General features: G+C 40.7%; 1 protein-coding gene across 1 annotated transcript in view; it reads right to left on the bottom strand.

Annotated features, from left to right (window-relative positions):
* Positions 1 to 1,962: 1,962 nt before the first annotated feature.
* The window catches only part of GRM1 (glutamate metabotropic receptor 1), a 188,216-nt gene continuing 177,838 nt past the window's right edge, over positions 1,963 to 12,340 (bottom strand). Inside the window, exon 8 of the mRNA XM_085310446.1 lies at positions 1,963 to 2,809. Coding sequence (XP_085166572.1) covers positions 1,963 to 2,809 — 847 coding nt within the window. The remainder of the gene's footprint in view (positions 2,810 to 12,340) is intronic.

The raw sequence follows: 12,340 nt of genomic DNA, 5'->3' as shown, positions 1-12,340 counted from the left end.
TGACAGAATTTTCACAATGAGCATGTTTAAAATTTGTTTTTGCAACTTATTATCATGAAAAGATTCCTTAGAAATAACTTTGGAAATGAAGTGTAAAATAAAGTGTAAAATTATGAGACAGGTCTTCAGCTAAATTCAGCAGCAATATCAAAGTTCATAGCAGCTAAAATGCTGTCTTGAATATGTTATATACACATATGTAAATAAGGTAATAATAAATATAATTAAGTTCAAGCCACTGCAATTAGATCTGGTCTTTGAACATGCCACCAGGGAGTGTTGGATTAGGTCCATCTCCAGGAAATGTATGAAGGATAGAGGAGGAGAAATGAATGACAGAACTACAACTGCCTAGAAGTGACTTTTAAGATGACAAAATTGTATATTAARTATAGGAAAGTGGAAGTGTGTAGAAAGAATACACAACTAAACATAATAAACACATTAAAAGAACAGTTTGTAACAAAAGCTGGGTATTTATGTACACATTAAGCACTGATGAAAGTTCCTGCCTGGACATGGTTTTACTTTTAATTATCTGAAGCAAGAAAATAAATACTTTTTCCTGTCTCACCTGTATAGATTTATACTGGCAAGTGCAAGATTTCTAAAACAGACTTTTTTTTTGTYTTGTTTTGTTTCTTAACCACACTTGCTGCAAACACTTAAAGTAACATGTTCTCAATGCACTGGTTATTAATACCATATGTCTGCTTCATAAAATATTTGCAAAATAAAGCACCCTATTATAAGGGTAACAACTGTCTGAGCTCATATATGAAAAAATGTGGTAGCACAGCATACAAATCTCCAAAGATCTATTGAATATTTGTAACAATGCGATATAAAACATGATTGAAACATAAAAATATTCATAGTATATTTATAAGACAGTCTTCCAGTGGTAGTTATTGGACATTACACTTCACACATACTGTACACACGCATACAGAGGCACAAACGTTCGCTCACTCTCTTGCTTCTAGACTGACTCTATGATCTCCAATATGGAATTGTCTTTGTTTCAGAGTAGTAATCATTGCGCTAAGTATACAGCTATTTTCCAATGTATTTGATTCAAAAGTAGCACAAAAGAATGATGGAATCACATGGCAAGTACATTGTATTATGAAAAGTTAGTCAATAAATATTGTTCTGCTACAGTAAATGTTGTGTAACAGTTCAGCCACATGGTTTGCAATCTCATACAAAAGGGTGTTCTTTTAAGTCCTCATCATGTCACAGCCACTACAGCGAGGACTTTCCCCAGTAACCTCTCAAGTTTTAACTTCATGATAATCCTGTGCACAATCAGCACAAAAGAAGATYTCTTCCTCCCCCCGAACCAGCTTAATATGAAGAACGAATTGTTCAGACAAAATTCATTAAGAGCCATATGCTTTCTTGTGCTCCTCTCCCCAGAAAATATTGCACRTTTATACCAGCTATAGAAACCAGAAAAAAATTATTTATGCATATATGTCTCATATACAAATCACTTCAYTCCTTCTCGCCACACTCGCCTTTCCAGCTCCTGGATTTGTTGCTTCTGTAGCAGACAGATTACAGTCATGAGATGTGCTAATGACTCCTCCCGGGTCACACTTCCCAGAGTCCTTTTCAAGCATTGCCAAGAGAGGGTGTGACTAGGTGTGATATTCTTTTCTGTGTGTTTATTCATTTTTTGCTATGGAAGTTGTCTATTGGGTTTGTGCTTTGTTATATTTTCCTATCGTCTTCTCAAAGTACATTATTTTTAACAACTAGAGAATTTTGAGCCCTCAGAATGGATTTTTTTTTTTTTTTTTTAAGTTCAGGATAAAGTTTTTGCCTTGTCGTATGTGACTTCCCTTTCTGCTTCCTCCCTCTCCCCCATCCTTCCTTGGGAGACCTTTCTCCCCAGGATCTCCCAGAGGGAAGCTGCCAAAGTCCTTCTTGCCCTGTATCAGCAGCGTCCCTGCTCTACAGGGTGGACGAGCTTTGCTTATAATCCCTCAGGATGACAGAGGCATAGGTCATGTCCGGGGGTGTGCAGAGCACCGACTCCGACACGGGGGAGCTGGGCACAGAGCTGCCTGAAGCCACTGAATCCCGGAAAGGGGAAGGAGGCGTCAGTGCCGGAGAGTCTTCCAGAGTCAGTTTGCTGGTTGCCGGCTCGTCCTCCTCGTCCTCCTCTTCCTCTGGGTTCTTCTCGTAGACGTAGCCCTGGATGAGTTTCAGCTTTTCGCTCTCTGCTTCCTCTGCTAGGGGGAACGCGGGCTCCTCACTGAAGGCCGTAGCCTCTTGGAGAGGTGGTGGTGGGGACTGCTGCAGTGTGGCCTGGTACGGGGGCCGCGCGCCGTTGCCCGAGCTGGGCGCAAGGAGTGYGGTGTTGAAGTCGGGGATGCCAGGGGCAAACTTGTTGACCACTCCTTGCAGCTGCTCCATGAGGGAGTGCGGCTGCAGAGGCAGGCTCTTGGGGGGCTGCTCAGGCAAGAAGAGGTGGGTCTCCTCTGCCGTGGCCGGCAGTGGGGGAGTCGTGGCCACCCGCCTGTGCACCACCATGGAGGGGCTACCAGGCTGGGTGAAGCGGATGGGCTCACTCTCCTGTTCCTCCACCACATTGTACAGAGTCTTGCTGCTGATGTCAGAAAAAGTCAGGCTCTTGCTTTGGCCATGGTAGCTTTTAGTGAGGGGTTTTATCACCGCAGTCTGATTGCACCCTGCCTCCTGGCTCTTCACATGCACTGAGAGTCTGTGCCACATATGTTGTCCCTTGGGAACTTGTCTTCCACCTGGTTCAGACCATGACACAGACTTTCCATTAGAACTATGAATAAAATAAAGATGAGTTTATTTGCATTTACATTATGCACACATGGGCAATATAACAAACAAGCTTACAGAAATATTGGCTGCTTTGCCTCATTAACCATCTCCCCCCTTACACCTTCCACCCCTAACTCTTCACATCCTCCCAGAGGAAGCAGGTAGAAATACTGCAGAGGGAAACAAGAATGTCTCTTGACAGCAGCAGTTACCACAATTTTCGTCCTCCTGGTTGCCCACCCCACAGCTGCTGTGGATAGCCTAGCACACAGGAAGGGTTCGAGGAAGGTTGCCTGTGTTTTGAACACTCTATTTCAGTTTGTATCTAGGTTTGCTCACTGTACCTTGCAGGGGGAAGAGAAGAAAACAAGTCACAGAGAGAGCTTTAATTAAACCTGTTTAACAGTTTGGAAATATTTCCTATAAACTGTTGGAAGAAAAACAACCCACGGTCTTAGCCTTTGGCACTCTGGATAGCAGGAGAAACTGTTAATGACTCCCCTTTTCCTTTCTATTCACTGGCCTGATTCACACTTAGAAATACATTAGCTGTTACAGAAATTGAGGTGTCCCAGGGCTTCCTTCAGGTAGGAGGCAAAAGTATGCTCAGCTCCTCTGACTGCTCATTCAGTCTGTTGGGCACATCTTGCTTTCCCATGCGTGACTAAAGCCCATGGATAGCATTCCCTGCTTCCCGAGTTCCTTTTGCTGTAGAGAGTCCTCACTGTGCGGTTAGGGCAGACCAAACACAATTCTTCCCAAGTGACTATTATTTACAAACAAGGAGAAAACGCTGGGATTGAAAACAGTTGGTTTGTGTGGGTGGGGGAACAAGTAGCAGCAGGATCATGGTGAGTCGAACCCTCTGACTCTTCATGCAGGCTGGATCCCTTCAAAATACTGGGGTGTTTGGCTGATTGAGAACCTGAGGGTTAAGGTTGGGTCTGAGGAATTGCAGTGTTTTTTGCATTTCTCAGCACCTTTGCAGGCAGCAGCACTCAAAGCAGAGTGATGTCTCATTAGCATCAAATAGGGTAGAGAGCTGAATGTCAGGTAAGAGGATCAAGCAGTTGTTTAATTACAGGTCAAGCCAGTAGATATCATTCACAAATTATAACATACATCACCTGAGTGGAAACCAAGGACCAGAGAGAAATTGTGAGATTATCTACGCAAAGCAGCCGTATCTCAGGGTTTCATCCCTCAGGAGGTAGGGAGAAACCAAGGCTTACATTTCAGGCCCTGTGATGACAGTGCTAGTAGGAGGCAATATGGGTGRGAGGCTGGCATAGCTGTGCTGCCTTTTGGTACTGTGCACACCGGCGGCGATCACTTCACTTACATGCAGCCTCTAGTACCTGCCTAAATAGCTTACTTTTCCTGCTCAAACTCCAGCCCTCCTCATTTTCAAGGAGTAAAGAATTATCTGTTGACTTTTATAAAAAGTTAGTGGCCAACTTTGGAAGCTTGGAGAAACTGGTACAACTTAGATATTGCAAATCTGGCAAAAGAGAAAAAGAAATATACACAATGATGTGGCATTTTTCTACTTAGCAGTAAATACTCCTGGAGAAAAAAAGAATTTAAGAGAGATCCAAACTGTGACATTCAGCTCCATTGCCAGACTCCAAACACTGGATCTGTGGCTCAGCATCTCTCTGGGAATTGGCCCACAAGAAAAGGCCAATCTAAAAAATTCTTAGCACTCCAAAGTATGTGCTTGGTAGGACCTGTTCCTGCTGAAGAATCAAACCTCTATATTATATTGATCAATGAAAAGATAAGAATGAAGGTTTAGAAGCATTCCAATTTTGATCAGAATGAGCTGTGCTATGATTTTTTTTGAAGTGCTATAAAAATAAGCAAATGAATGTAACTGTTGGAAGTAAAAGATTTTTAAAGTCACATTTTAACATACCAAGATTTACAAACTGTTCACACAGAAACACAWTTTGTCTGCTTTGAGCTCAAAACAAGCCCCTACTTGTAGACATTAAAACAAGTCAAGTGCTTTCACACTGTATTTTGCTGATGCTGTAGCTTACAAATACTGCAAAAGGCTTTTCTGAAAAAATATGATTATCTGCTGTCTATTATGCTAAGTCCACTTCAACAACACTTACTTCTTCATATCTAGCTCTGGTTCATCATCTCACTTTTGAATGAAAAAAACCTCCTCACACCATCTGTTTAGTCCCTACCTCATTTTGTTCCCAAGATTTTGTATTTTGCATCAAAGGCAAACACTGCTATTTTAAGAAGCTGACTATCTCTTTCTTCAGATAAAACTTCCTCCTCTTCTGTTTGTTATCCTCCCCCTCACTCTCAAATTCTGCTCTTCTGGCTTCTTTCTTCTGTAGCACACTCCATCGTGTACTTAARTGAGACCAAGCCAACAGCTGCACTTCAATCAAACTACAGAGAGACCACAATACCTAACCTTATTCAAGATTCTCCAGTTATCAGCGTGCTCTAGGAGGAAAGCTGGTGCTGCTGGAGCCCTCGCCTCTGCTTGCCAGGGCTTACATTTCCCAGCTTTGTGATAACTAGCTTGTGAGCCACAGTGCCTCCATTTGGACAGTCTTTCTTTTCTATTACTGTTCTTTCCTGCCTCTCATTGCAGCTCTTTCTCTGAACTCTCCTCACAGTGTCAGTGCAGCATTATCCTGTGGAAAATTCATGTGTGAGACAGTGGAAATGCTACAAACCTGTCATAGAAAGGCAGAGGCTCTGTCTGGTGGGGAGTCACACAGAGATTGACCCGTTCAGCCAGAATTCACAATTAACATGCAAAAAAGCACTTATTATCCTGGAACAAAGACCAGCTGTCTGGAATAGTATTAATTGACATTTAGCTGAAAAGCAAAGGTTGGGCTGGAAACACTCAGACCTGAACAGGGCACCCACTAAACTGGTGCAAAACCATGTTGACGATCCTAACTGCATGGAGAATGCACAGTCACCATTTTCTAAATGAGCATCACCTTATTTTTGAAGGAAACATCAATGAGAAAGGTAAAAATCAGAATAATCAGCCTGGAGAAATGAGAGGAGGAATGTTTTGTCCTACACAAAGACAGGAGAAAGCATCAAACCGGATCGTAGTTGGGGTAATGAGAACATGATGCTCTACTGCCTGACAGTGAGATGAGATTGACTGGTATTCTCTTGATTTTTTTTCGATAGAAAGGTTACCCACTTCATGTCCATTGTGTATTTATTCATCTCTTCTAACTTTCTCTCTGTTTTTTATTCAGTTTCCTACAGGATTTAGACTTCATGCTGACTGCTCAGAAGTGATGCAAATTCAGCTTCTATGAAAAAAAAATGATGAAGAAGAGCAGGTGATCTGTTCTAGAAAGGACAATGTGACATTCCTGTGGCAGTAAGTGTGTCATTTAAAAGATTAAGTCTTAATTTTGCCTGATGAATCAAGAGAGGCAAAATGATCCCTTGACAACAAAAGAGACATTACAGATCTTCCCTGATTTAACCCCAAGACTTTACTTCTTCCTTCCCTGCTTTTCTTTTGTTGAGAAGAGAACAAAAGTGTAGGATGCTGGTTTTATAACCAAAGACAGGTATCAGAAAGAAATATCTCTTTTGCCTGGTATGTGATACATCAACACGGACTACAGCACAAGTTTCAGTGCAGAGAGCTCTGGTTTAACCCGACTCTGTTCCACCACCAGCAGGGTCCTTTTGTGGAGTTCATGAACTGACTGTGAGGACATTACTCTCTCTGATGGCCTTTCACCCCTGAATTATACTGCTGCAACCCCACAGCTCTTGTCAGAGAGATAGATCTGGCTAAGAAAACACAAGCATGCTTAGACAGGGTTGAACCTAACACCTTGTTATAAAAGTTTGATGACAACTCCTTAGAGTCACAAGGGAACTTAAGGTTTATAACAATATCTACCTGGTGTAACATCCAAAGTATTATTTCTTCATATCCTTTCATCTAGCCCAAATATTCAGATGTGTTCATGGATATCTTCTCAACATATAAAAGGTGGGCTTTCTTGTGATTTATAGGTAAGAATGTATACTGAGATTAGCTGAAGTTTCTCATTTTTCACAACTACTTTGCTAGTTTTTTCATATCTAGGGGGAATAAACAGTGGTATATTTCTTCTGTGGGATTTTATTTGGTATCTGAGTTCCATATATGCAGGTCTGTCTGTTACTACTTTTCTTTGGTAATTCAAGGTAGTATTTCTCACACATGCATCAACATTTACAACATACTCTCTGCATAAGAGTGATGATTATAAACACAAAAAAACTCGGTAAAGAACTTTTGACCTTAATAGTTATTTGAAGAAAGTCTTCAAGTGAAGACATGAGCCAGTGGTCTAAGGTCATCAAGATACTGTCTGTGCAACTCTGATCCTGATTATTTCTCACCAGTGAAGCCTGAGACCCAGAATGCAGAGAATTAGGTGAACTTTCAATCCTTCATGCCTGAACCCCTGTATCTTTTGCCTTGATTGTTTTATACATAGTAATCTGTAAATAACACTATATGAAATGGTTAAATAGTACAATACTTACAGGGGGCTTTGACTAGATTAAATTTAGAAATGGACATACCGGGAAAATGGCTTTTCATTTAGGCAACAAGGTGTTTATTACTATGCCACAGCTGGAGATGCTGCCAGGCAAAATGCTTGAGAAGGAGCTCTTCCAGTTTAAAAGGAAGGACAGCGGAGCAAAAGAAGGACCTTGCCGAAAAAGCATGCATGCCTTTCTCGGACCAAATAGCAGCTGCTCATGGGTCCCAGGCTAGGAAATCCAGTGGACGAATTTCTGCCCGACTTACTTAAGGCAGTTAACCACCAGCAAGCTTCCTGTCTGCTCTGCAGTCACATAAGCAGCAGCAACTCACCCGAACAGAGCTCTGCCGTTGTTCCCAGGAGCCAAGCTAACCAATTTAAGACTTAAGGCTAGTGCCTGTGCTGCAGTGCACTGCGGATATTTTGCTGGTATCTCCAGGGTTTCTTCCATTATTGTATACACTTCAATACAGCCTTYGTAGCATCAGGTTCGATTAAGGGCATGAACTGGTTTTAACCCAGGGTAGCAATATCTCCCTGTGTTAAATGGGATCTTCTTCTCAGAGSCATTCAGCAAGCTGCAGCAGTCACCTCTACCATTCGATAACAGAACAGGCCACATCCATTAGCATGTTCCTGCAAGCCCAGTTGTTTGGAGCATTGCTACTAGGGATTCGTCTGCTTTTCTAACCCAGGTTTAACCTCTCTACAAATCACGTAGGAGTGAGGGAGCCATYATCTACCACAGCCCCATTACAGTGTATGCTCAGGGTTTTGTCTGATAAGCATCATTTATTATTACCTAAAAGAAAAAAAATCACACACAATTTCAGTTTTAGTCCATTTACAATGTAATCTCTATCTCACTAATAAGAGGATGTCACAGCAGTTCGCAAGTGTGACTCCTATTCTCTCTGTGGTGCTGTATAGTTAGTGCAAAGTTTAGCCTCCCACCAGTGTTTCTGAAAATTTAAATTACTGAACTAACTTTTCCTTACCTCTCCCTTCCATTTTTTTTTTATTTTTTAGGACAAAATAAATTGCTTCCCTCACACATGGGAGATCCTGTTCTATGTAAATTAGGTAGCTACTTTAAATGTATCATGGAAACTGTTACACTAAGAGCAAGTATACACAAAATACAGGAAAACATAAGGTCGTATCACAGAAACACAACCTGAAGAGATTTAGGGTTGGTATGGGAGAGCACACGCAAAGAACTGCCTGTTCTCACMCTCTGCTCTGCCACTGGCTTACTCAAATATGCCTTCTTATCTAGTTATTTCCGTCATTAGTTATTATATGGCAAAAGTTTAACATTACTTTGATCTGAGACATACACAGGCTTTGTAATACACATGATCCTATCGATAATGCACTGTTTTTTTTTCTCTTTTTTGAATTGAAATAGTAATAACATACAGACTGTAAGGTGGGCGCAGCAGCTATGTGTAGCCTGAACCGCTGAGGTTCGCTGTGACGTGCTCCTGGTTCCCAGTCACAGGGATCCCCCAGGACCGGGCCAGACCCGCTAGGCAAGACCCAAGGGCTCCCTTGGCCTCTGTGCCACGGTCGCTCTTTGGGGGAGAGCAGGAGCCAGGGCTGGTGGCAGAGGCTTTACAGCCATGCTAACATGCTGTTGGGCTGCTACCAGGTTTGCACGTGGTTCCAGGAGCAGGAAAGTACTCCCAAGTCCAGAAGCTCAGGTATAGACAGTTATCCTGAAATAAACTGACTTACTTTTGAGTGCAACATCTGTATACCTATATAGGCACTTTTATACCACTGTATTCTGGGGCACAGGGGAGGGGGAATGTGAACACATCACTTCAAGATAGTTTAAGTGTGACAACTTTAATATGTATAACAGATCATACTTACCCAGCTCAGCAAAGGTATGAGAATATTACACTGATAATGTGTATACATGGCTGAATACTAATTATAATTACTGGTATTAAKTTTAAGTCTCATCTGAAATGCAGAAGCTATGTCGCATTTCAGTTATCCATCTAATTATTAACAAAGAAAATTTGGTTTGCTAGTGTGTTTTGTTATAACAAAAAGATTGAAAATAAGCTACACAAATAATTTGGAGAAATATATTTGGGGAGCTTGTGAACTGTTTGTGATCTGTTGGCTTTGACATTATGAAAGTGTCCCAAAAAGCACAAAGCAGTGTTGTAGCTCCGAAGCTGTTCACAAAATATTTTGATAAGAATAACAAATAATTAGTAATGTGTTGCTTGGACAAAAYAACTTATTCTAATAGATAATATGAAGTTCAGGATAATTAATGTTTTCTTTCCAGAAGAGTAAGTAAATTCTGCCAGTGTTYAAGAAATTAAGATGAGAAACCTGTGAATCAAAGTGAAATTAAAACAGTGCTCTYACTAGTGAAAAAGAATTTGAATCTGTTTTTTTTTGTTGTTAAGTAACAATTAGAAAATCTTCAGAATGAATACATATTACTGYATCACCCATGTAATTTTTTTAAGGATTATAAAATTAATGCACAGAAAAAATGTAGTGCAAATCATCATAGATACTTTGATGTCAATGGAGAAGCCAATCTRTATTATCTGAAGATGTGCCTCATGCTGCACATTTCAGTGAATGAGTATGGAAGTGCAGTCAATGACAATTCCTGAACTGAAACATTTGTTCARGGAGGCTTGAAAAAGAACATAGTCAATACAACCTGAATATTGCAATGTTTTGAGCAAATCTGGAAAGCTTAGGAATATGGGAAGAAAATGGTAGAATAACATTAATTTAGGAACAGTTCAGGTGTTCCTAAAACAAAATAATCTGTAACACTRGAAAACTGAAGATCAACAACATTCAGCAAAATATTTCATCAAGAGAAATATTGCTGGGAAAGCTCTGGAGTTACTGTTGAATAAGAAATGCTAATTTATGCATTTTGAATATGATAAAGACRCAAATATAACCCCCAAATTCTGTATTCTGTGAACATTTTTGTGTACATTGCACCACACAATGACACACATGTTAAGAAGTTTTTCCTATAAATGCTATTTAATGGTAATTTAGATAACAGGAAATTTGTTCTTGCTTTCTGTAATCCTTTTACGATTCTGATGCAAAAGGGTTTGGGACACCGTATTACCAGAAAGATACTGACAAACTTGAAGCTGTATAGAAAAAAAAAAAAAAAAAAAAAAGGGGGGGGGGGGGGAAGAAGAGGGTGTATGAGAGGAAGGTAAAATAGCTAAATATATTTGATTTGTTGGAACAGCCCAGTAAAAGATTTTAAACAACTGAAAGGCATTAACGCCAAGGATGGCAGATATTTCATATAAAACACAGATGAACGACTGAATGCCCTAGGTGAAATTACAAAAGGGAAAATTATATTGAAACTCCAGAATATATTCTAGTCGATAGCTGTATTGACCATTCCCCATGGAACTGGTAAAAGCCTGTTGTTCTGGACATTTGTTCAAAAGAAAAAGTGCAGCCCTTGCAGTTTTATAGAGATAGCAAACAGCGAAGTCTTTCTCCCACTTCAACTTCTCACACTCTTTGAGTCGAGAATGACTCTCTCAGTTTAAACCACACTCAGAGAGCCATCAGACTTGCCTTAACATGCCATTAGTGCTACTACCAGTATTTTGAATGCAAACTTAATTCAGTTGCCACAGAAAGCTTAGTCATGAGGCACCTCATTTGTAAAATGTAACTCCCTAGCATGCTATAATTGCTTATCCAGCCAGTAAGGCTTGTGGGTTATACGGGTGTATCTGAAAGTTTCCATGATAATGAATGGACAGATCTGGAAGAAAAGAGCCCTGAAACTTGAATATGATATTTCTGAGTTTCTTCATGTGATAATAAGTTTGCATTATTCCATTTTCGTGGTTCTGCATTTCTTGACTTCTCCAGTGCCAAGTGTAGTGCACAGCAAAACACGCGTTTCATGTCCCTAAATCTATTTGCTTGTAACTGGACAGTGAGGGAAATTGTAACACCAGTAGTGATTTCTGGCATGTTGGGATAGCAAAATAGGGCTTCCTCGAGAACATCCAGACTCACTAGTTGCTGCAATCCTGCTGAATTTGGGTATGAGGCCATATGGTGGTGATGGGCATGCAAGGGCATGACAGACACATGCCTTTGCACTGCTCATCCTGGGTTGGTGACCGCAGAAAGCTTATGGCATTAGCTTGCTGATGGAAGATGTAGCTGTCCCCTGGTTGTAGTGTGGTGCTGCTGGGCCCCGGAAAGCACAAGCCCTAGCAAGAGAGAGAGGGCAGCCTGAGGAGCAATGTGCCAAAATARCAAGCATCATGCTCAACATGTCTGAACTAACAGATCTGGGAAAATTCACAGRTTTTTTAGAGCTTTTCTTATCTGTGCAGCTATCACAAGCATTCAAAGTCACATTCATTGGATGGAGTCCCACTAGAGGTGCTTCTCAGGCATGGATGAGGATTTTTTTTTTACAAACTTAAAAGAAAAAAAATCCCAAGCATTGTCATGCAAAGATTTCTGCCTTCCTTGTGCTCATGATTTTTATAGCTCATCTCCATGTTTTGTGAATAGTATCTTTTGTTGCATTCTCCTTTCTTTGCCTCCTGATGTCATGTCTGTGTTGGACTTCTACTTCACAGTCGATCTTTCCAGACGAACAATTGGGAATCTGTGCCCTGGGAAACTGTAGTGCTTGTTCCATATCATAAAAGAAGGGCACATTGTTGTTGGACTGGAAATTAATGACAAAATGTTTGTCATGCTCTTCAYACTGGCTTTTTAAATATTGACCTTCATGGGAGCAAATATGGYTGCTACCCAGGCCCTACAAAAGTGTCACTACTGCATTAAATAYGTGTATTTCTTCTAATCTGCAGATCAGAGGGACAGATTGAATTAACATTATTGCTGTCTGTCCACAAATAGCATTGACTGTCAAAAGCATATCCAGAGCTAGAATGCATCACAGATTAGAG

Source organism: Rhea americana, unplaced genomic scaffold (genome assembly GCF_003343005.1).
Source record: "Rhea americana isolate MKP2758 unplaced genomic scaffold, rheAme1 scaffold_108, whole genome shotgun sequence".
Taxonomy (NCBI): domain Eukaryota; kingdom Metazoa; phylum Chordata; class Aves; order Rheiformes; family Rheidae; genus Rhea; species Rhea americana.
This window is presented reverse-complemented; position numbering and strand designations above follow the sequence as displayed.